The sequence below is a fragment of the Apostichopus japonicus genome, chromosome 7 (genome assembly GCF_037975245.1).
Source record: "Apostichopus japonicus isolate 1M-3 chromosome 7, ASM3797524v1, whole genome shotgun sequence".
Lineage (NCBI taxonomy): Eukaryota > Metazoa > Echinodermata > Holothuroidea > Aspidochirotida > Stichopodidae > Apostichopus > Apostichopus japonicus.
Genome location: NC_092567.1, coordinates 9501859 through 9528661, shown reverse-complemented (window position 1 = coordinate 9528661; position 26803 = coordinate 9501859). Strand labels below are relative to the sequence as shown.

General features: G+C 36.4%; 2 protein-coding genes across 6 annotated transcripts in view; one reads left to right on the top strand and one right to left on the bottom strand.

The window, feature by feature from the left end:
* The window catches only part of LOC139970053 (uncharacterized), a 491924-nt gene that overhangs the window by 179977 nt on the left and 285144 nt on the right, over positions 1-26803 (bottom strand). The gene's annotated exons all lie outside the window — the stretch shown is intronic.
* LOC139969354 (cytoskeleton-associated protein 5-like) overlaps positions 1-26803 on the top strand; it is a 74302-nt gene that overhangs the window by 1306 nt on the left and 46193 nt on the right. For all 5 annotated transcript variants that reach the window (XM_071974238.1, XM_071974241.1, XM_071974239.1 and 2 more), the window contains exons 2-10: positions 16336-16409; positions 17079-17272; positions 17737-17863; positions 18332-18583; positions 20135-20267; positions 21021-21121; positions 21690-21803; positions 22568-22672; positions 22812-22901. In XM_071974238.1, the coding sequence (XP_071830339.1) occupies positions 16356-16409; positions 17079-17272; positions 17737-17863; positions 18332-18583; positions 20135-20267; positions 21021-21121; positions 21690-21803; positions 22568-22672; positions 22812-22901 (1170 nt within the window). In that variant the 5' untranslated portion in view covers positions 16336-16355. The remainder of the gene's footprint in view (positions 1-16335; positions 16410-17078; positions 17273-17736; positions 17864-18331; positions 18584-20134; positions 20268-21020; positions 21122-21689; positions 21804-22567; positions 22673-22811; positions 22902-26803) is intronic.

Sequence of the window (26803 nt, the reverse complement as noted above, 5' to 3'; positions counted from 1 at the left end):
ATTATGTACATGTGCACAATATACAGATCTTGAGCTAGTTGAAATGTGGTTTATAGTGAAATGGCACCTACTGTACAGTAAGAGTGTCAAGTCTTATTACTGTGTTTAATAACTAATCAATTAAACTATTATAGAGGATGATGTTGTTTAATGTCATCCAGGGTGGGAATTTGGCAAAAAAAGTTGGTAAGCATTTTTTCATTTTTTGATGAAATGTGCTTACCAACATGAGCCAAGATTTCTCAGTTGGTAAGCACAATTCATGAATCGGTAAGCACAGCACAATGACCTGAACGCTGTTATCCTTTTGTGAAAACTTCCTGATTCGCGGCACAAGTGTACTTTATATCGAGCCGACAGCGGCGGCGCAGATAATCCAGTCAATGCATGTTCGATCGAAATAATTACAATCCCTGTCCATCACGTTGAACTCTCCAAGCAGACAATACCAGGTCGAATACTCGACTTGGTATTAGTTATTCAAATACATGATCAAAGGAAATGTATCGACTGGAGATCGTAAAAAAAACTCTGAAAATCAGTAGAGAAATTACCAATTGTGTACGAAAAGTAAGTTCGGTCCTTTCAAATTTTACGAAAGATCTAGCAAAACACTTTCGAAAAATTCACGCAAAACTGGCATATCGTTCTACATGCAACTAATGTCATGTAAACAAGGCTCTAGTACACCCATTTATGAATAAACCGTAAGACCACATCTGGTGTTAAGCGGGGGGAAAAGAAATTATTTTCTAGAATTTCCAAAAATACGGAAAAAATAATGTCCTACCATAGTTAAGTGTATAGCAAATAGCCTAACCTCCTCGTCTGTTACGGATCTCACGTAACTACAAAAACATAACTAATTGTATTTTGCGAACTTGACGTTTTCTACAAGAACATGGAAATAATTTTAAGCATTGGTTAATCATGCCGTGTGGCCTAAAACATATTTTATTACAAGGTTTACTTTCATAAAGATGGCCATTAGTGCTGTGCCGTTTACACGTTTAAACGTGTAAACGAACGAAACATCGTTTAAACGTTTAATAAAACCTTATGAACGTTTAAACGAAACTATGATATCAACTGAAAATTAAATTATTGGCAAAAATCGCGTATCCATTCCCATGTTTATTTTGTCTACTACGCGAAATAACAACACAACTTACGATCAGTCGAATCATAAACCGCGAACGTAATCCTACTTTTGTCCACCAACTCCACCCCCCCCCCCGATGTATCCGGCGATATGAATGGCTTAAACTTGAACGCTGTTATCCTTTTGTGAAAACTTCCTGATTCGCGGCACAAGTGTACTTTATATCGAGCCGACAGCGGCGGCGCAGATAATCCAGTCAATGCATGTTCGATCGAAATGATTACAATCCCTGTCCATCACGTTGAACTCTCCGACCAGAAAATACCGGGTCGAATACTCGACTTGGTAATAGTTGTTCAAATACATGATCAAAGGAAATGTATCGATTGGAGATCGTAAAAAAAACTCTGAAAATCAGTAGAGAAATTACCAATTGTGTACGAAAAGTAAGTTGGTACACCTTTCAAATTTTACGAAAGATCCAGCAAAACACTTTTGAAAAATTCACGCGAAACTGGCAAATCGTGCTAAATGCAACTAATGTCATGTATACAAGGCTCTAGTACACCCATTTATGAATTAACCGTAAGACCACATCTGGTGTTAAGCGGGGGGAAAAGAAAGTATTTTCTAGAATTTCCAAAAATACGGAAAAAATAATGTCCTACCATAGTTAAGTGTATAGCAAATAGCCTAACCAACTCGTCTGTTACGGATCTCACGTAACTACAAAAACACAACCAATTGTATTTTGCGAACTTGACGTTTTCTACAAGAACATGGAAATAATGTTAAGCATTAGTTAATCATGCCGTGTGGCCTAAAACATATTTTATTACAAGGTTTACTTTCATAAAGATGACCATAGCTTGATTTCTTGTGCTGCGTGTATTAACTGTGCCTCGTGCATCATGGGGAATACTCCATGAAACGTTTCTTGGAAACGTGCCAAAAATGTTAACAAGCAGGTGTTAGACAGGGGATGAGCGCGCAGTTTTTACCTGGGAAAATTCTGAGCACATATACAGTATCCTACCGTAGTATTTAAGTTAGGTTAAACCGTACTGCAGTTGTAAACTGATGTATGTTTAGTGCGCGCTATTCATTGTTAGGCATTCTAGAAACGGGGCTTTGCCGAACGTTTTTTGTTTCATAATATCGGAGGTTCTGTAAGTTAAACTTTTTAAAGATTGTAAAACAGATTAAATCTCTTTTCATTTTATAACATAATACAGCTACTCTAACTTGTCATTTAAAAATTTTCATCAGCTTCGTGACAATTTAAATTCAAAAAGTTGTCAGTATTTTGCATCCTCAACTGCGAATTTTTTTTATCGCCAGACACGCAAAAAATTCCTTTCCTTTTCCGGGGTCTTCGCCCCACCAGGGCCCTAGGGCGGTCCCCTGGACCCCACGCCTTTATGCTCGGCGTTTTCTCGCGATTTTCGCGAACGTTTAAACGTTTAAACGAACGAAAAATCGGCCGTTTAAACGTTTAGGTCTTTAAACGAAAACTCACAGCCCTAATGGCCATAGCTTGATATCTTGTGCTGCGTGTATGAACTGTGCCTCGTGTATCATGGGGAATACTCCATGAAACGTTTCTTGGAAATGTGCCAAAAATGTTAACAAACAGGTGTTAGACAGGGGATGAGCGTACAGTTGTTTGGCAGGGTACCTGGGAAAATTCTGAGCACATGTACAGTATGAACTACGCAATTGCCGTCGGCAATTGCGTAGTTCATGTGTGAAGTTGGAATAATTTGCGATGCATACACAGTTAGTCGTAGGTATGTGACGGTCCAGGCACGATCGCTGAGCTAGCAGCCAGCTGTGCGCGGCCTGTTCGTTGGTGCTTTTTGCTAGCTGCGCGACAAATTAATCCTCCGTAAGTTAGAAGCAGATTGCAGATAAGCCTACTACAGTCCGATGCAGTCACTTATGGTCAGAATTTTTGGTGCGCTCATTACAAGGGTGTGTAGTACTAGGCCCATTTGATTTTGTTACTTTGGTAAGCCATATTTTCATTCCAGTACGCTAGCGTACAGGCGTACCGTAAAATTCCCACCCTGATGTCATCACCTACTGTACAGTACAACATGCCAAATGTTGTGTTCATATAGAACATTGAGTAGTTCTTTGAAGGACCACCTGGTATTGTAATCACTCTACAAATTGAATTTAGATGTGACTAAATGCTTGCATTGAACCCTAGAGCTGTCTCACACTTTTGTCACCAATTATGGAAGTTAGGTACTGACTACTCAGAACACAGGAAGACATGGTTTTTCACCAGGCTGCTGGGCAAATAGGCATAAAGTTTTCAAAATCATTCTATGTTGCTTCTTTGTTGATATGTTACATTGAAAATTGTGTTATTTTTTACTCAAGATCATCAGTTTATACAGATTTTAACCTATTCATATATTGCTTTCCTCATGTTGGATTTTGAGTTTAATGCCAGGTACTGTTGTTATCAGCATTGCTGTGTCATGGTACTAAGAAAACTTCCCCCAATTTGCTGAGATTTTGACTGCGAAAAAGATTGATTGTACTTCAAATAGAAGGGTCACTGTGAATTCATAACACTTTTGTTGACCTAGGCTACTATTTATACTTATTAGGTCCAGGCTAAGTTACACACAATTATGCAGAGCTTGTCATAATTTGAATAGAGGCACAGCATTGCCGGGCTAGCAGTAAATTTGGGGATACAGTATAAGCAGGGGCGCAAATAGCTCAAATTGAAGCTTTCAAGTACCAGGTGCCGTTCTGGAAACTGTGATTCACATGGACCCAGGGGTGACTTGAGTGCAACCAAGAACCATTGACTAATCCATACTTAATCCATCTCAGCAGCAACAGTGTACGTAAAATACTTACATTCCCTCTTCAAAACATAGCACATACCTTCCAAACAATTGCCGATTTCCAGCTAATTTTTTTTTTTTGCATTTAGCGATGGTTAGGCAAGATTTTCCCATTGACTTATCGTGGTGTGAGGCTACCATGTGGTCGAAGATAGCAGCAATAGTGAAAGTATTCCATGGATATTTTAGTTCCAGCTACTGCTTCACAATTTTAGCGAATAAACAGATGGTTAGACCAGATTTCCCCCTTGACTTAGTGTGGTGTTAGGCAACCATGTGATTGATCGGATTAGTAATGAAAGGTGGCATGGTGATTTGCCATTGTACATTGTTTATGACTAGTTTCACAATTTTTTTTCTTCAATATTCGGTCCGGAGTTTCGGGTACCAGTTACTGTACCCACCCGGGTAATGATAACGGGTACCAGGTTCCGATTTTGTGTTACCTGACTCAGGCCTACCTTATACCCCCATGATCCCTTGACCTGTGACAGGTTACAGTATAACCAAAAAGGATTTGAAAGGGTTTCAATGATACATTTATAGCTCCACAGATATTTTCTGCATATTTATCTTGGTCTCTTGACTTTGGCAAGTTGTTCAATTGGCCTGTGTGACAATAGTATGTATGTCTGTGTGAGACCTGATCTTGTAAACATGATAACTGGGAGTTGCACTGCATACTGTACTTGTTATATGGATTTACCTTACTGAGTGCAAGATCATTTTTGGTAATCTGACAATCCAACATAATTTCAGGTCAAGAGAGGTCAAATGTCAACCTTGTAGAACTTGATAAGTCCAAGCTTAGATGGAGGTCATACCCATATTGTAGCAACAAGATCTACCATGTAGTGAGTTAAAGATCCTGCACTGTTGTTTTTGTGGAGGTCAAAGATCATTTCAGGTCAGTTGGAAGTCTGAATTTGCCTTACAAGTACTGTACATTTGTTCAAGCATGATAACTACAGCTATGGTGAACTTCATGTTTGGTGTGTACTATATATCCACATCTAAACATGATGATGAAGTCTAACCTAAGCATTGATGGAGGTCACACAAAAGCAGGTACTGTAACTGTAGATCCACCATAGGGAATAAATAAGTTACACTTTCATATTTGGTGAAGGTCAACACTGGTAACCGAGAAAAGATGCAGTATTCAACATTGAGAAAAGATACAGTAATTCACTTTTCAACACTGGTAGCATAGAAAGATACAGTATTCAACATTGAGAATAGATACAGGAATTCACTGTTCAACACTGGTAGCAGAGAAAGATACAGTATTCAACATTGAGAATAGATACAGTAATTCACTATTCAGCAGTGGTAACCGAGAATAGATACAGTATTCAACATTGAGAATAGATACAGGAATTTACTGTTCAACACTGGTAGCTGAGAAAGATACAGTATTCAACACTGGTAACCGAGAAAAGATACAGTATTCAACATTGAGAATAGATATAGGAATTCACTTTTCAACACTGGTAGCATAGAAAGATACAGTATTCAACATTGAGAATAGATACAGGAATTCACTGTTCAACACTGGTAGCAGAGAAAGATACAGTATTCAACATTGAGAATAGATACAGTAATTCACTATTCAGCACTGGTAACCGAGAATAGATACAGTATTCAACATTGAGAATAGATACAGGAATTTACTGTTCAACACTGGTAGCTGAGAAAGATACAGTATTCAACACTGGTAACCGAGAAAAGATACCGTATTCAACATTGAGAATAGATACAGTAATTCACTATTCAACACTTGTAGCAGAGAAAGATACAGTATTCAACACTGGTAACCGAGAAAAGATACAGTATTCAACATTGAGAATAGATACAGTAATTCACTATTCAACACTTGTAGCAGAGAAAGATACAGTATTCAACACTGGTAACCGAGAAAAGATACAGTATTCAACATTGAGAATAGATATAGTAATTCACTATTCAACACTTGTAGCTGAGAAAGATACAGTATTCAACACTGGTAACCGAGAAAAGATACAGTATTCAACATTGAGAATAGATACAGTAATTCACTATTCAACACTGGTAGCAGAGAAAGATACAGTATTCAACACTGGTAACCGAGAAAAGATACAGTATTCAACATTGAGAATAGATATAGTAATTCACTATTCAACACTTGTAGCTGAGAAAGATACAGTATTCAACATTGAGAAAAGATACAGTAATTCACTATTCAACACTGGTAGCAGAGAAAGATACAGTATTCAACATTGAGAATAGATACAGTAATTCACTATTCAACACTGGTAACAGAGAAAGATACAGTATTCAACATTGAGAATAGATATAGTAATTCACTATTCAACACTTGTACAGTAGCTGAGAAAGATACAGTATTCAACATTGAGAAAAGATACAGTAATTCACTATTCAACACTGGTAGCAGAGAAAGATACAGTATTCAACATTGAGAATAGATACAGTAATTCACTATTCAACACTGGTAGCAGAGAAAGATACAGTATTCAACACTGGTAACCGAGAAAAGATACAGTATTCAACATTGAGAATAGATATAGTAATTCACTATTCAACACTTGTAGCTGAGAAAGATACAGTATTCAACATTGAGAAAAGATACAGTAATTCACTATTCAACACTGGTAGCAGAGAAAGATACAGTATTCAACATTGAGAATAGATACAGTAATTCACTATTCAACACTGGTAGCAGAGAAAGATACAGTATTCAACATTGAGAATAGATATAGTAATTCACTATTCAACACTTGTAGCTGAGAAAGATACAGTATTGAACATTGAGAAAAGATACAGTAATTCACTATTCAACACTGGTAGCAGAGAAAGATTCAGTATTCAACATTGAGAATAGATACAGTAATTCACTATTCAACACTGGTAGCAGAGAAAGATACAGTATTCAACATTGAGAATAGATACAGTAATTCACTATTCAACACTGGTAGCTGAGAAAGATATAGTATTCAACATTGAGAATAGATACAGTAATTCACTATTCAACACTGGTAGCTGAGAAAGATACAGTATTCAACATTGAGAATAGATACAGTAATTCACTGTTCAACACTGGTAGCAGAGAAAGATACAGTATTCAACACTGAGAATAGATACAGTAATTCACTCTCCAACACTGGTAGCAGAGAAAGATACAGTATTCAACATTGAGAATAGATACAGTAATTCACTATTCAACACTGGTAGCTGAGAAAGATACAGTATTCAACACTGGTAACCGAGAAAAGATACCGTATTCAACATTGAGAATAGATACAGTAATTCACTATTCAACACTTGTAGCAGAGAAAGATACAGTATTCAACACTGGTAACCGAGAAAAGATACAGTATTCAACATTGAGAATAGATACAGTAATTCACTATTCAACACTGGTAGCTGAGAAAGATATAGTATTCAACACTGGTAACCGAGAAAAGATACAGTATTCAACATTGAGAATAGATACAGTAATTCACTATTCAACACTGGTAGCTGAGAAAGATATAGTATTCAACACTGGTAACCGAGAAAAGATACAGTATTCAACATTGAGAATAGATACAGTAATTCACTATTCAACACTGGTAGCTGAGAAAGATATAGTATTCAACACTGGTAACCGAGAAAAGATACAGTATTCAACATTGAGAATAGATACAGTAATTCACTATTCAACACTGGTAGCTGAGAAAGATATAGTATTCAACACTGGTAACCGAGAAAAGATACAGTATTCAACATTGAGAATAGATACAGTAATTCACTATTCAACACTGGTAGCTGAGAAAGATATAGTATTCAACACTGGTAACCGAGAAAAGATACAGTATTCAACATTGAGAATAGATACAGTAATTCACTATTCAACACTGGTAGCTGAGAAAGATACAGTATTCAACATTGAGAATAGATACAGTAATTCACTATTCAACACTGGTAGCAGAGAAAGATACAGTATTCAACATTGAGAATAGATATAGTAATTCACTATTCAACACTTGTACAGTAGCTGAGAAAGATACAGTATTCAACATTGAGAAAAGATACAGTAATTCACTATTCAACACTGGTAGCAGAGAAAGATACAGTATTCAACATTGAGAATAGATACAGTAATTCACTATTCAACACTGGTAGCAGAGAAAGATACAGTATTCAACACTGGTAACCGAGAAAAGATACAGTATTCAACATTGAGAATGGATATAGTAATTCACTATTCAACACTTGTAGCTGAGAAAGATACAGTATTCAACATTGAGAAAAGATACAGTAATTCACTATTCAACACTGGTAGCAGAGAAAGATACAGTATTCAACATTGAGAATAGATACAGTAATTCACTATTCAACACTGGTAGCAGAGAAAGATACAGTATTCAACATTGAGAATAGATATAGTAATTCACTATTCAACACTTGTAGCTGAGAAAGATACAGTATTGAACATTGAGAAAAGATACAGTAATTCACTATTCAACACTGGTAGCAGAGAAAGATTCAGTATTCAACATTGAGAATAGATACAGTAATTCACTATTCAACACTGGTAGCAGAGAAAGATACAGTATTCAACATTGAGAATAGATACAGTAATTCACTATTCAACACTGGTAGCTGAGAAAGATATAGTATTCAACATTGAGAATAGATACAGTAATTCACTATTCAACACTGGTAGCTGAGAAAGATACAGTATTCAACATTGAGAATAGATACAGTAATTCACTGTTCAACACTGGTAGCAGAGAAAGATACAGTATTCAACACTGAGAATAGATACAGTAATTCACTCTCCAACACTGGTAGCAGAGAAAGATACAGTATTCAACATTGAGAATAGATACAGTAATTCACTATTCAACACTGGTAGCTGAGAAAGATACAGTATTCAACACTGGTAACCGAGAAAAGATACCGTATTCAACATTGAGAATAGATACAGTAATTCACTATTCAACACTTGTAGCAGAGAAAGATACAGTATTCAACACTGGTAACCGAGAAAAGATACAGTATTCAACATTGAGAATAGATACAGTAATTCACTATTCAACACTGGTAGCTGAGAAAGATATAGTATTCAACACTGGTAACCGAGAAAAGATACAGTATTCAACATTGAGAATAGATACAGTAATTCACTATTCAACACTGGTAGCTGAGAAAGATATAGTATTCAACACTGGTAACCGAGAAAAGATACAGTATTCAACATTGAGAATAGATACAGTAATTCACTATTCAACACTGGTAGCTGAGAAAGATATAGTATTCAACACTGGTAACCGAGAAAAGATACAGTATTCAACATTGAGAATAGATACAGTAATTCACTATTCAACACTGGTAGCTGAGAAAGATATAGTATTCAACACTGGTAACCGAGAAAAGATACAGTATTCAACATTGAGAATAGATACAGTAATTCACTATTCAACACTGGTAGCTGAGAAAGATATAGTATTCAACACTGGTAACCGAGAAAAGATACAGTATTCAACATTGAGAATAGATACAGTAATTCACTATTCAACACTGGTAGCTGAGAAAGATATAGTATTCAACACTGGTAACCGAGAAAAGATACAGTATTCAACATTGAGAATAGATACAGTAATTCACTATTCAACACTGGTAGCTGAGAAAGATATAGTATTCAACACTGGTAACCGAGAAAAGATACAGCATTCAACATTGAGAATAGATACAGTAATTCACTATTCAACACTGGTAGCTGAGAAAGATATAGTATTCAACACTGGTAACCGAGAAAAGATACAGCATTCAACATTGAGAATAGATACAGTAATTCACTATTCAACACTGGTAGCTGAGAAAGATATAGTATTCAACACTGGTAACCGAGAAAAGATACAGCATTCAACATTGAGAATAGATACAGTAATTCACTATTCAACACTGGTAGCTGAGAAAGATATAGTATTCAACACTGGTAACCGAGAAAAGATACAGTATTCAACATTGAGAATAGATACAGTAATTCACTATTCAACACTGGTAGCTGAGAAAGATATAGTATTCAACACTGGTAACCGAGAAAAGATACAGTATTCAACATTGAGAATAGATACAGTAATTCACTATTCAACACTGGTAGCTGAGAAAGATATAGTATTCAACACTGGTAACCGAGAAAAGATACAGTATTCAACATTGAGAATAGATACAGTAATTCACTATTCAACACTGGTAGCTGAGAAAGATATAGTATTCAACACTGGTAACCGAGAAAAGATACAGTATTCAACATTGAGAATAGATACAGTAATTCAATATTCAACACTGGTAGCTGAGAAAGATATAGTATTCAACACTGGTAACCGAGAAAAGATACAGTATTCAACATTGAGAATAGATACAGTAATTCACTATTCAACACTGGTAGCTGAGAAAGATATAGTATTCAACACTGGTAACCGAGAAAAGATACAGTATTCAACATTGAGAATAGATACAGTAATTCACTATTCAACACTGGTAGCTGAGAAAGATATAGTATTCAACACTGGTAACCGAGAAAAGATACAGTATTCAACATTGAGAATAGATACAGTAATTCACTATTCAACACTGGTAGCTGAGAAAGATACAGTATTCAACACTGGTAACCGAGAAAAGATACAGTATTCAACATTGAGAATAGATACAGTAATTCACTATTCAACACTGGTAGCTGAGAAAGATACAGTATTCAACACTGGTAACCGAGAAAAGATACAGTATTCAACATTGAGAATAGATACAGTAATTCACTATTCAACACTGGTAGCTGAGAAAGATACAGTATTCAACACTGGTAACCGAGAAAAGATACAGTATTCAACATTGAGAATAGATAGAGTAATTCACTATTCAACACTGGTAGCTGAGAAAGATACAGTATTCAACACTGGTAACCGAGAAAAGATACAGTATTCAACATTGAGAATAGATACAGTAATTCACTATTCAACACTGGTAGCTGAGAAAGATACAGTATTCAACACTGGTAACCGAGAAAAGATACAGTATTCAACATTGAGAATAGATACAGTAATTCACTATTCAACACTGGTAGCTGAGAAAGATATAGTATTCAACACTGGTAACCGAGAAAAGATACAGTATTCAACATTGAGAATAGATACAGTAATTCACTATTCAACACTGGTAGCTGAGAAAGATACAGTATTCAACACTGGTAACCGAGAAAAGATACAGTATTCAACATTGAGAATAGATACAGTAATTCACTATTCAACACTGGTAGCAGAGAAAGATACAGTATTCAACACTGGTAACCGAGAAAAGATACAGTATTCAACATTGAGAAAAGATACAGTAATTCACTGTTCAGCACTGGTAGCAGAGAAAGATACAGTATTCAACGTTGAGAATAGATACAGTAATTCACTGTTCAACACTGGTAGCAGAGAAAGATACAGTATTCAACATTGAGAATAGATACAGTAATTCACTATTCAACACTGGTAGTTGAGAAAGATACAGTACAGTATTCAACATTGAGAATAGATACAGTAATTCACTATTCAACACTGGTAGCTGAGAAAGATACAGTATTCAACATTGAGAATAGATACAGTATTCAACATTGAGAATAGATACAGTATTCAACACTGGTAATGGTTAAAGAACCCCATCTCAATATCTTGGTGTTTACTTGGGAAGACTGGGTGTGGTTGTTTGGGAGTCATCTTTCTTACTCTTCTCTAGGAAGTGAAGTATAATATGTGTAGTATCATGTGGTGTATCAGTCATCCTGGGAGGTCTTCTCCAAATTCTGACAGACTATCCTAACTACTGAACAGTGTGTACAAATATTATTGTAAATTTATTTTGAAATGGTACATGTGGAATGGTTGCCTAGAGTTTTCAATGTTCCTATGCAGTGTGAATTCAATTGCTACCAAGTTACTTCAAATGTTAAGAATACTATTTTCCTCAGTGGACGAATAATCTTGTTCACATAATTTTAGAACGCAAGGAGTACAGTACCTGACTGCAAGGGCGATTAAGATCTTAGTATCCATGCTCGTTTACTCAGGATCACACCCCACAATCATCATCTCCCTATCCTGTCCTAGGATCCTGGCTCCACTGGGGCAATCCATTGATATTTTAGTGTGAATGCTCAGGTGCTCAAGTGACCCATCTCTCAATATTAAACCTTGTCACTTCTGCATAAACACAGACCAGTGTGAGTCTCACATGTGACTAATGAAGTTTTTCTCAACCTGGAATTGATAACTTCCCGACCAGGGTATGAATGATGGCTTTACACTTAATTATCTTAATATAGCAAGGGACCACTGGGAGTGTCCTCATCACCATATTGTAGTTCATTCTTCTCTGAAGTTCCACAGCAACTACAGTAACCAGAACTTTGCTGAAATCCAAACACATTATTCTTAAATAATACAAGGGTTAATAAACTTCCATATTTTTATTAACATGAATTGATAATTTTATCATAAATTTGTGAGAAATGCTTAGAATTTCCTTAAAACAATCCTTAAATTCTGTTCATAGCCTTGAGGCTTTGTGCAATGCTTTGTGTAGATGTTACATACTGTATATGGTATGGATCACAGTACAAATCAACTGTATTGTACTTACAGTACACAGAGGAGTAAATTATGTACGTACAGTAGTTAACAGTTCTAATTTCTAAATTACCAAAGTTTGACTATGGCACTCTGTGGATTTCTCCCAGTATATATTCCAAATTTGTAGTTTCAAAGGGACCATTATGTGTTATAGCACAAGTATAAATTTTCAAATGGCACTGATGGCCTGTTTACTTTTTGATCAGGCCACACACAGGATGAGTAAATGCAACCTGTTCCACCTTGGCCATCATAATTTAGATACAGTATTTAGTAACAGTGTGTATGAACATGAATGATACCTCAGCCCCCTGGTTGGGTGGCTTTTAAACCCTTAACTCCATCCTGGGATATTAGAAACTCATCATGAAAAGTATAGACAAAGGTAGTGTCTTTCATGTTCACTGTAAATAAAACCGTTGTCTTGTTTGTATTAAAAAGCATTGTGTAAGTAGTACTAAATAGTCTACAGTACGTGTAAGAGACTTAAATTGTCATGCTCAAGCCCTGACCTCTTTCACTGTACAAAATTTTCTTGTTCTTGGTTGAGTTCAGTGCTACTATACATGTGGAATGCAATCTACAGTATGCTCAGTGCAGGCTACTTTTGTTGGCCAAAAAAAAAACTTGAGATTGTTCGTGAAATGCTGCACTGTATTCATGCTGGATGGCTGGCTTAGCTGCACACCTTACTTTAACATATTACAGTAGATTGAGTGTGATTGTGTCAACCGATTATTTTTTTTATTCTTCAAATTTGTGAATTTCAACTTGACACTATTACTGTACATGATCTTTTACTAGATCTCTCAAGTCTCATACATGTATTTGTGAGCAAATGTTACTAATGATTCACTTGAAATACCAGTTTGAGATAACACTTGCCTTGTACATAATATGCTGATTGTGAGGCTGAACATTCAATTTCAGTTATATATTGTAGAAATGATAGGAATAGACAGTGTGTACTAGTGGCAGACCAATCTGTACAGAGCACAGCTCAGTAATTACTTGACTCTATGCACAGCAAAGGGATGTCCACCACTGACATATACAGTAGGAAATATAATTAGGAGATCTGACTCATCTTCAAGAGATTTCAGGATGTTTTGGCTCGGCTATATTTGACGTCAGGAAGAGCAGCTTGCACGACAATGTCATGTCTTTGATTGATGTTTTTTTTTACTGCACAGTGCACACTGTATACATTTGCTGTGTATTGAAGGTGTATAATTAGATTGGTCTTGGTAAAGCTGCCAGCTATTAAAATATTTTGAATACTGTATGCAGTGTTTCATTATCTAACACTTAACTGCCATTCAGTATGAATTCTTGTAAACAGGTCTTCTTCTTCTTCTTCAATAAAAGACATTGTATGTAGTAATTTCCAGAAATTGATCAGAGATTTGCAACATCTGTTAATAGGCCTAGGCCTAGGTTGTATGTACTTTAGCCTATTGTACCTTACATGTTATTGCTCTAAAGCTGGAAATGTTTTTTTCTTTTTTTTTGTCTTGTGTATTTCACATGCAGCTTAACCTGAGCAATATAGAGAATGTTTCATTGTGGAAACTGAATACTGACTCTGTCACTCTCATTCATGAGAGAAACAGTACTGTACATGGCTTTATTGTTTTACAATTTCCTTGACAGTTTTAAGTCAAATGCATCATTGCTGTTTTTTTAATGTTTTTAGTTGCATTTCATATTAATTGATTAGTTATTGCATATTAATGAGGTACAGTAGTAATATAGTTAAGAGGTACAGCATTAATATACAGCAGTTACGAGGTACAGTAGTAAATACAAGGTATAACAGTGAGGTACAGTAGTTATGGGGTAGAGTACTTAACGAGGTACAGTATGTACTTACAAGGTACTGTACAGTGGTAATATAGTAACGAGGTACAGTACTTACGAGGTACAGTACTGTACAGTGGTAATATAGTAACGAGGTACAGTACTTTCGAGGTACAGTACAGTGGTAATATAGTAACAAGGTACAGTCAGGGTTTTTGTTAAGAAATGAAGTAGGTGGGTCAAGTTGAAAAGTAGGCGGGACTGTCTGTATGCGGACATGGGGGAGGGGTCTAAGGGAAAATTGCAATTTAAAAAGTCTCTAGATGCAAAATGATGTAATATACAGTTGTTTGGTCAATGATATTGCCCCCTCCCAATCACCCCTTTCTTCTGTCCTATTTTTCTTTTTTTCTCCTGAATTTTTTTTATTAACACTCGGGTCATGGAGCCTAGGGAGGTAGCTATGCCACTGAACCGAACTTAGCAAGGGTGTGATGCACTTGCTGCAGTAAATGAAGTGCGATCATAACAAAATGATAATAGGTCTGCGGTACCTACAAAGTGCGTAGGATTTTACTGCCAAAAAATACCCAACTAGGTCTGTGATAGAACCTTCTATTTTTTATTCAGCTTTTATCTCTGTTGAGCAACAATTTGTTTGTCAAGAGAAGTCCTTCGCCTACCTCTACTCTCACCCACCCCTCGGCCTCATCTCCTCGACCATACTACTAATGTTCAACTTCTTGTAGTTTTTACCAACAGTCAACTGCTGTGACAGTTTCAATCACACCTGACCTGGTTGTGGGTATTTATTCCTCTCGATTTTTTTCGTCTTTTTTTTTTATTTTAATTATTTTTTTTAAATATTTTTTTTTACTGAGTGTCGCAAAGTAGCCGGGTCATGTACGTGCAGTAAGCGGGTCATTTGACCCGGGTCCCGGCTACTAACGAAAACCCTGACAGTACTTACGAGGTACTGTACAGTGGTAATATAGTAACGAGGTACAGTGCTTACGAGGTACTGTACAGTGGTAATATAGTAACGAGGTACAGTGCTTACGAGGTACAGTAGTAGACTAGTTAAGAGGTACAGCTGTAATATATATACTGTAGTTACGAGGTACAACAGTAATAGCTACAAGGTACAGCAGTAACTTACTACAGTAGGTACAGCTGTAGTACTGTAGGTACAAGTACAGTACTGTAACTGTACTAATGTCAACATGTTGAATATGAGTCTTGACACCAAATTATGACCATACGTACAGTATACAGTACTGTATGTTGTTCAGTCAAATGTATCACAGAGTAAGAAAATTTGTTGATAGGACTTGGTGATGCCTGGTATCAGGGAGTTTCCATAACAACTCCCTGCTGGAAGGTGCCTGGTCATGTAAACTTGTGCCTGTGTGATTGGTGATGTCATACAGTACAGTAGGTCAAAAGGTCAAATACTGTACCTCCAAAACTGTTTTTTAGCCATTACCTGCTTGTCACTATGTTGGAAAACTCATAACACCAAAAGATATGGAGAGAATAATGGGACAAATATTAAAATAGTACTTACTGTATACATGTGGTTGTTAAGGGTTCAGGTCAGGGGTTTAGGCAGCAAGCCATCCAGTCATCTTTTGCATGGATGGTTTCTCAAAATGACGGCCTATTTTTCCGTGCATGGCTTTTAAAATGTATATGAAGCCGTGCAAAGATTTCTCAAGTTTTCAGTACAGAGTTAGCAAATACAGAAAGTTACAGAAATAAGACAATGATGTCAATATTGTTTGGTTTGCTTTTGTTTCTTTCCCTAATTTTACCAATCAAATCTTGTATTGACTAACTCGACAGTTTCCATTTTACCCTCCGATGTATACCTCAAAATGTGAAGTTTCTTTTGTCATGGTTACAGTTCACCCACAGAAGTGAGAGATGGGGGATGATGAATGGATGAAACTCTCAGTGGAGGATCGCTGTATCCATAAGGTATAGTACAGCCCGGAGATAACTTAACCTTTGATTGTTATAAGGTCCATTAGTATTAAACATTAAATCTACATTCAGTAGGTACAGTATAGCAGTGCGTACAAGAAAGTTGGAGGGGACACGGGCAGAGGAGTGGTGTTAACTCGGGCCATGAGTTATAAGTACTAGGTGGTCAAGTTCATAGAGCGTACTTGTGACTGACTTGAGATCAATTCATGTAAAACATTGAACTGTTCATTAAGTTAAGTTAAGTAATCACAATTGATAAATCAGGCTCGAAACAAGTGTAAGGCAAGTTAGTGAGTAATTAGTATTGAGTCCTCCGTAGTTTGTTCCTCAGTAGTCCATGTCATTGATCCGCTTGGAATATTAATATGCCTGTTAAAATCTTATGTTTCAATGTCTTTGTTTGGTACTTATATAGTGGTTGTTCAAAAAGATTACAGAACAGGGTGATGAAAGGTTTCATAGAGAGCTGATACAATTGGTTATCCTTCTGCAGACTTAAGGACTTTTATTTAAATTCAATATCTCAGATAACAAACTATTTGCCGTCAATTGAGAAATAAGTGAATACACCTACTTTACACCAAAGCTTGGTATGTTTAGCATTGTGATAATGTGGACACGAATAAGATAAACCCTGTCTTGTTTTTCATGTCCATACAGGTATGGAAGGCCAGGCTCAGTGGATATGAAGAGGCTGCTAAGCTATTCCAAAAACTAGACAACGAAAAGAGTCCGGAATTTTCAAAATTTGCTGGCCTTTTGAAGAAGTTTGCTTTGGATTCAAATGCTGTTGCTCAGGAAAAGGGATTAGATGCAATATTGGCCTACCAAGAGAATGCAGCATTAGCCCCTAAGTGAGTTAGTTAAATAATTATCTCTTTGGGATCTCCCAAAGAAATCAACACACATTCCATTACTGCATACATGTACTGTCTGTACATAACATAAGTTTGCATGCCACTCTATCTCTTCACTTCCTCTTCCAGATAAACCAGTGCTGCTAAAGTTATTAACTCTGATTGGTGTTTGTACAGTTTGTGAATTGCCTTGGGTTTGAACTTTTCCTGAAAGTTTTCTATCCGATTAAACTGTCTTTCTGAAGTTCTGCTGAATTGTTCTTCTCCCAGCTTAATTCAGAACAGTTTACTGTGTAATTATGAGGTAAAGTGCATATCCATTGATGCAATGCACTCTTCACTAGAATGGTTGGGTCCACAGAGGTTACATATAAATTGTATTCCTCAGTTGAATTTCACAATTATGCAAAGTTGGTACTGCTACTGGAAGATTAATGGCTGGATTGTTGTTCATTCTTCAGGACATGTGGAGAAGTTTCTTCAGCAGTGGTCACAAAATGTCTCAACTCATCCAGAACCAAGACAAAGGAAAAAGGGAAAGAGATTCTAATGATGTACATAGAACTAGAAAAACAAGAACAGGTCATGGTAAGGTCATTTCTTACAGACTCTATAGTTATGATTTTCTTTCCTGAAGTAATGTTTTACTGGGTTTCTTTATACCATAATAACATTAATGATATGGGATGTTTGCAATGCTGGTATCATGTCAACAAAACTTGACTTGCATGATTCCTAAGTGAAAGTATTCAATATCTTTAGCCAAAATTGGTCAAATTCTTCATCTCAGATTGACAGTCTATGAAGATCTTTAAAATGATCACTCATACAGTCTTATAATTTAAAATCATACTGGTCATCAATAATAAGAGTTGTAATTTCTTGTATAATATTAGTATTAGTTCTTAATGACAGCTGATCTATTCTATCAAGAGGAAGCTATGATACCTTCAAACCATCCATTCATGGTGAGAAAGTGCTATGTTCAACTGTCTTAAGTTTGTTAATGACCAATCCATTATATTGAATTAACTTTTGAAATATTTCCTTTTGCAGGAAGAAGTTATGAATGGTTTGTCAAACAAGCAGCCTAAGGTTGTTGCAGCCTGCACGTTAGTGATGAAAGAAGCTGTGCGAGATTTTGGTTCCAAGATCATCAGTATGAAGCCGATAGTGAAGAGCATTCCCAAACTATTGGAGCATAGTGACAAGACTGTACGAGAGGAAACTAAACAGCTGGCTATTGAAGTCTATAGGTGGATTGGAGCAGCTATCAAACCTAGCCTTAGTAACATTAAACCAGTACAGGTAAAATACACAACTAGCAGCAGGGGCAAACCTAGCCTTAGTAATATTAAACCAGTACAGGTAAAATACACAACTAGCAGCAGGGGCAAACCTAGCCTTAGTAATATTAAACCAGTACAGGTAAAATACACAACTAGCAGCAGGGGCAAACCTAGCCTTAGTAATATTAAACCAGTACAGGTAAAATACACAACTAGCAGCAGGGGCAAACCTAGCCTTAGTAACATTAAACCAGTACAGGTAAAATACACAACTAGCAGCAGGGGCAAACCTAGCCTTAGTAACATTAAACCAGTACAGGTAAAATACACAACTAGCAGCAGGGGCAAACCTAGCCTTAGTAACATTAAACCAGTACAGGTAAAATACACAACTAGCAGCAGGGACAAACCTAGCCTTAGTAACATTAAACCAGTACAGGTAAAATACACAACTAGCAGCAGGGGCAAACCTAGCCTTAGTAACATTAAACCAGTACAGGTAAAATACACAACTAGCAGCAGGGGCAAACCTAGCCTTAGTAACATTAAACCAGTACAGGTAAAATACACAACTAGCAGCAGGGGCAAACCTAGCCTTAGTAACATTAAACCAGTACAGGTAAAATACACAACTAGCAGCAGGGGCAAACCTAGCCTTAGTAACATTAAACCAGTACAGGTAAAATACACAACTAGCAGCAGGGGCAAACCTAGCCTTAGTAACATTAAACCAGTACAGGTAAAATACACAACTAGCAGCAGGGGCAAACCTAGCCTTAGTAACATTAAACCAGTACAGGTAAAATACACAACTAGCAGCATGGGCAAACCTAGTGAGTAGTGAGCTCATCTACAGGCTGTGTTAGTAACATTGATTGGAAGATACTGAGCTAGTCCTGCAAGTGGCCAGTATATAATAACTACAAAATTCTGAAGAATGTTGTGTTTATGATTATAGAACTATGAACAACACCTACCAAAGTCTGAAGAATTTAGTGTTTATGATTATTAACTGTCCAACAGCCATGTTTGATTTGGCATTATTGAATGATTACTAACAGCAAAAATTGTTGCATTTGATTTCAGAAATTATAAAAATGTTCTCCAACCTTCCCCATACAGTACATAAGACTTTCATGTAATCCAGTGCATTGTTCTTGTGCATTGTCTTATTGCTGTAATTAGCTGATGATTAGGCTGAGGAGTTAACTTCCGTCTGAATTTGAGATAATGTTATCCTCTACTGTTAGGGTAATGGGGAGTGTTTGTGTGCCTTTGTTGGGATCATAGTTTATTATTAGGGTGTTTCTTAAATACCTTCTAACCTGAAGTGAATGATGAATGACTAATCATGCCTTATAGAGGTTTCAATCTGTACTGTTGCTTTAGATCTCTCCATACATTGTTACTGCGATAGCGTTGACTGCAGTTGACCTACACCAAACAAATGTTGATCGTTATGCCTAATCCTGACCAGATGGATTGATAGAACAAACATTGTAGACACTGTATCCATTGGAAGAGATAAATTAGAAATTTATGGAGTTTTTACATTTTTCCCTTCACCCAGCTTAAAGAGCTAGAGGATGAATTTGAGAAACTACCCAAAAAGGCAGCTAAGCAAGCAAGGTTTCTTAAATCACAACAAGATCTGAAAGCTAAAGCAGAGGCAGCAGGTGGAGGAGAAAGTGATGAAGAAAGTGGTAAGTTTATCCACAGTCAGATGTAGATGTAGATACATGCACCAGGACTGTAACAGACTAGGGTACATATTCTAGCTAATTCTAGCTAAGGGTCACATCAAACATCTGTTGAACAGCAGGGTATTGATTCTGAATTGTTAATACTCAAAGCAAAAATACATTGAAGAAAGTTTGCCACAGTGATAAACCAAAGACTGCTTTATTTTTCACACAACAGTTTCTTTGGAAATGTCCCAATAACCGGTCTCAATAATCATGGGCAATGAAAAATTGAGCAGATTCTGATTATCTAACGGATAATCCTTAAAACAAGTACTTTTTGTGACCCCTATTGTTATTGTTAATCTAATATGTGATTTAGTTGACAGCAAGTTCCTCTGCTCAAATCTTATGATATATAGTTTTTCTGTTGGACAAGTACAAAATTGAAGTGATGCTACATCCTACCCTTAGAAATGAATGGGTCTGATGTTTCACTGTTTCTCTTAATGACTGCTGTAACCTATCACATTCTGTAGTAGACATTGGTGCACATGTTTATAAAGATGGTCTTGTCAGGTGGATACATCCTGTGTTAGGCTATTGAAAGAACTCAGAGATACTCTGTTTCTGGTAAATGAAGTGAAGATAAATTACTCTTTGTGATATAATGTAAGTACCTTTTCCTTCCTTTACTTCCAGTATTCAATGAAAGCCCAAGCCAGTTTTCAGAGATTTTACAAGTTTTTATATTTTTTGTTTCATTTTCATCAGGGTCAGAAGATGAAGCAGCTGCTCCTGCCATAGACCCTTTTGATTTAATTGAACCGGAAGATATTTTGTCTAAACTGCCAAAGGACTTTTATGATAATATGGTAAGGATCAAGGGATAGTGTGTGTGTGCATAATTGTTGTTGTAATGAATATTCAGACATAATTTAGTTGTTTGTGTAATAATGATGTAACCATAGATAAGTACATAGAAGTCTATAGCCATAGATTGTCTCGTAAATAGCTGTTTCTGCCGAAAGGCGCTTTAGCGATCCAGGGGCGACAGCCACTGACCAGTAAATAAAAGACTCCTAAATTGAGAGATCGGAAATTAGAGAGTTATTTTTAAATTTGAACTTTGTGGGCCAGGTCGAGAGACATGTGACTGGACGGTGACAGGAATGTAGCAGGTTAGGATTGGAGGAGGCGATGAGTGGTGATGGTGGTGAGTGGCAGCTGGCTTCAAAGGTTGGCTCTGGTTCTGTAGCAATTTGGAGGCTAGACGGACTTCATATCCCTATGACGGTGTAACTGTTTCTGGAAAAAAAACAGAAAAAACATAAGAAGTCTACAGTGACCTACTAGTGCTGCACTAACTAGTGCTACACTGGTTCATAACATGTTAAAACAGTTTTAAATTGATCTAGCTCTGTGTTTATTTCTATCTTTTAGGAAGCAAAGAAATGGCAGACGAGAAAAGAAGCCTTGGAGACGGTACTGCCTTTGTGTTGTAAACCAAAATTAGAGGCTGGGGACTATGGTGATCTTGTCAAGGTGCTTAAGAAGGTAAGGTCAAAAGATTCAGTAACCATGAAAACTCTCTAGAGGGGAGCCAATCTCACCTTTCAGAATCATGGTTTCACACTGTATACAAGTTTTGTGGTTAATCCTTGTTTTCTTTCCCCAAGTAAATTTCTGACTTTTAAGTGACCCTTTTGAGTTTTATCTAGAAATTCAAGAGGCTTTGCTTCAAACAAAACAAAAACAGGTTTTGAAATAAAAAATTGTTTGATGCAATGTAGATCATACCCTGCAATTCTGAATGGAAAAAAAAAATTGTTAACTGTTAATCTAAGTATGGTAATATGTTTTACACAGTGGCCCTGTATACCCCAATCTCAGAATTGCTTTGTTGCATCTCTTCTAGTGTTCGACCGATAATCGGTAAATAATCGGCATCGGCAAAATCCATGGCGATACTGATTATGCGGAACCGATTATTACGTTCCACATAACAGATTTTATTTTTCAGCGCATTTCATCACAACCATAACAGGAAAAAATGTAGATAGTTTGATTCAACGCTATTCAAAGCTGGGGAAGGTGCGCTAATCTACAGTGTAAATGTATTGCAAGTCCCTCACGCAAGATTGTACTAATTCCACATAAAGGATTGCATCTTTCCGCGCTTTTGATTCTCTCAGTGATAAAGTCCATTGTACCAAATGATAAGCATCTACCTTTGGTTCAATAAAATGATTTCAAGATCCAGGTAACAACTGAGACGCTGCCATTAATTCTATACTTTTCACAATTTGTCTCTTCAACAGACCATCAGCAAGGATACAAATGTTATGATTGTTGCATCAGCTGGTAAATGCCTGGCAGGCCTTGGAAACGGACTTAAGAAGAAATTTTCTCCCTATGCCAATTTGGTAAGTTTCTCAGATAACAGAATTTAGCACACTGTAGATCAATCAATGAATAGCCCCATCATTCTCTAGGTTATCTCTGTGAAAGTTAGTAATGACAGCAAATTTAGTTCAACAATGTTTTCTTTGTTTAACTTTCCAGTGTATTCAAGCAATTCTTGAAAAGTTCAAGGAGAAGAAAGTGATGGTTGTGACGGCTTTGCGAGATGCAATTGATGCATCATTCCCTGCTGTAAGTAAATTCAGTTATTCCATAGGACACACCTCAAGTACCACAATATTACAGCTCTGTAAGTTAATTCAGTTATTCCATAGGACACACCTCAAGTACCACAATATTACAGCTGTAAGTAAATTCAGTTATTCCATAGGACACCTCAAGTACCACAATATTACAGCTCTGTAAGTTAATTCAGTTATTCCATAGGACACACCTCAAGTACCACAATATTACAGCTGTAAGTAAATTCAGTTATTCCATAGGACACACCTCAAGTACCACAATATTACAGCTGTAAGTAAATTCAGTTATTCCATAGGACACACCTCAAGTACCACAATATTACAGCTGTAAGTAAATTCAGTTATTCCATAGGACACACCTCAAGTACCACAATATTACAGCTGTAAGTAAATTCAGTTATTCCATAGGACACACCTCAAGTACCACAATATTACAGCTGTAAGTAAATTCAGTTATTCCATAGGACACACCTCAAGTACCACAATATTACAGCTCTGTAAGTTAATTCAGTTATTCCATAGGACACACCTCAAGTACCACAATATTACAGCTGTAAGTAAATTCAGTTATTCCATAAGACACACCTCAAGTACCACAATAAATTCAGTTATTCCATAGGACACACCTCAAGTACCACAATATTACAGCTGTAAGTAAATTCAGTTATTCCATAAGACACACCTCAAGTACCACAATAAATTCAGTTATTCCATAGGACACACCTCAAGTACCACAATATTACAGCTGTAAGTAAATTCAGTTATTCCATAGGACACACCTCAAGTACCACAATATTACAGCTGTAGGTAAATTCAGTTATTCCATAGGACACACCTCAAGTACCACAATATTACAGCTGTAAGTAAATTCAGTTATTCCATAAGACACACCTCAAGTACCACAATAAATTCAGTTATTCCATAGGACACACCTCAAGTACCACAATATTACAGCTGTAAGTAAATTCAGTTATTCCATAGGACACACCTCAAGTACCACAATATTACAGCTGTAAGTTAATTCAGTTATTCCATAGGACACACCTCAAGTACCACAATATTACAGCTGTAAGTAAATTCAGTTATTCCATAGGACACCTAAAGTACCACAATATTACAGCTGTAAGTAAATTCAGTTATTCCATAGGACACACCTCAAGTACCACAATATTACAGATGTAAGTAAATTCAGTTATTCCAAAGGACACACCTCAAGTACCGCAATATTACAGCTGTAAGTTAATTCAGTTATTCCAAAGGACACACCTCAAGTACCACAATATTACAGCTGTAAGTAAATTCAGTTATTCCATAGGACACACCTCAAGTACCACAATATTACAGATGTAAGTAAATTCAGTTATTCCAAAGGACACACCTCAAGTACCACAATATTACAGCTGTAAGTTAATTCAGTTATTCCATAGGACACACCTCAAGTACCACAATAAATTCAGTTATTCCAAAGGACACACCTCAAGCACCACAATATTACAGCTGTAAGTAAATTCAGTTATTCCATAAGACACACCTCAAGTACCACAATATTACAGCTGTAAGTAAATTCAGTTATTCCATAGGACACACCTCAAGTACCACAATATTACAGATGTAAGTAAATTCAGTTATTCCATAGGACACACCTCAAGTACCACAATATTACAGCTGTAAGTTAATTCAGTTATTCCATAGGACACACCTCAAGTACCACAATATTACAGCTGTAAGTAAATTCAGTTATTCCATAAGACACACCTCAAGTACCACAATATTACAGCTGTAAGTTAATTCAGTTATTCCATAGGACACACCTCAAGCACCACAATATTACAGCTGTAAGTAAATTCAGTTATTCCATAGGACACACCTCAAGTACCACAATATTACAGCTGTAAGTAAATTCAGTTATTCCATAGGACACACCTCAAGCACCACAATATTACAGCTGTAAGTTAATTCAGTTATTCCATAGGACACACCTCAAGTACCACAATATTACAGCTGTAAGTAAATTCAGTTATTCCATAGGACACACCTCAAGCACCACAATATTACAGCTGTAAGTAAATTCAGTTATTCCATAGGACACACCTCAAGTACCACAATATTACAGCTGTAAGTAAATTCAGTTATTCCATAGGACACACCTTAAGCACCACAATATTACAGCTGTAAGTAAATTCAGTTATTCCATAGGACACACCTCAAGTACCACAATATTAAAGCTGTAAGTAAATTCAGTTATTCCATAGGACACACCTCAAGTACCACAATATTACAGCTGTAAGTAAATTCAGTTATTCCATAGGACACACCTCAAGTACCACAATATTACAGCTGTAAGTAAATTCAGTTATTCCATAGGACACATCTCAAGTACCACAATATTACAGCTGTAAGTAAATTCAGTTATTCCATAGGACACACCTCAAGTACCACAATATTACAGCTCTGTAAGTTAATTCAGTTATTCCATAGGACACACCTCAAGTACCACAATATTACAGCTGTAAGTAAATTCAGTTATTCCATAGGACACACCTCAAGCACCACAATATTACAGCTGTAAGTAAATTCAGTTATTCCATAGGACACACCTCAAGTACCACAATATTACAGCTGTAAGTAAATTCAGTTATTCCATAGGACACATCTCAAGTACCACAATATTACAGCTGTAAGTAAATTCAGTTATTCCATAGGACACACCTCAAGTACCACAATATTACAGCTCTGTAAGTTAATTCAGTTATTCCATAGGACACACCTCAAGTACCACAATATTACAGCTGTAAGTAAATTCAGTTATTCCATAAGACACACCTCAAGTACCACAATATTACAGCTCTGTAAGTTAATTCAGTTATTCCATAGGACACATCTCAAGTACCACAATATTACAGCTGTAAGTAAATTCAGTTATTCCATAGGACACACCTCAAGTACCACAATATTACAGCTCTGTAAGTTAATTCAGTTATTCCATAGGACACACCTCAAGTACCACAATATTACAGCTCTGTAAGTTAATTCAGTTATTCCATAGGACACACCTCAAGTACCACAATATTACAGCTGTAAGTAAATTCAGTTATTCCATAAGACACACCTCAAGTACCACAATATTACAGCTGTAAGTAAATTCAGTTATTCCATAGGACACACCTCAAGTACCACAATATTACAGCTGTAAGTAAATTCAGTTATTCCATAGGACACACCTCAAGTACCACAATATTACAGCATTGTAATATTATTATGAACTCACCTTGCAACTTGTCATGTGATATAAGAAATTCGTTATTGATGAAAGACTATATAGTGATAACTATGACTATAACTATGAAGACTTTATAGTGATAACAACTGTTCATGTCACCATTGAGAACCATACCTTACAAATACTATTTCAATCATAATGTATTTGTCTACAAAATGATAGTGGCAGATCAAGAGTAAAATATACTAAATATTCAAATAAATGAAAGAATGAAAGCAACTCAGGTATTTTGTACCATCTTGTCATGATGTAGTGATATTTACTTCCTTTTGATGCTACACTACAGCACAACAAGAATGTAATGGTTTTGGTGAAAACCTTTTAAACAAGCAACTCAATTGTGATGGTCATAGTAGGGTGATAAGTGCCTGATATTAAGTAGTACTGGCTATCTACTAGTTTGGTAGAGCTCCAATCTCATTTGACATCAACCATTGTCAACCATGACACAATGTTATCAAGCTAACACAATAAATCCACCTGTTGTGCCAAATCTTGTACATGATATATATCCTTCTTAATGAGTTATGGATTTTAATGGTGTTTGGTGGACGCCAAAGGTCATTTGAGGTCAGGAATGGTCAAAATTTGAAAAGTTTATGAACAGGCTA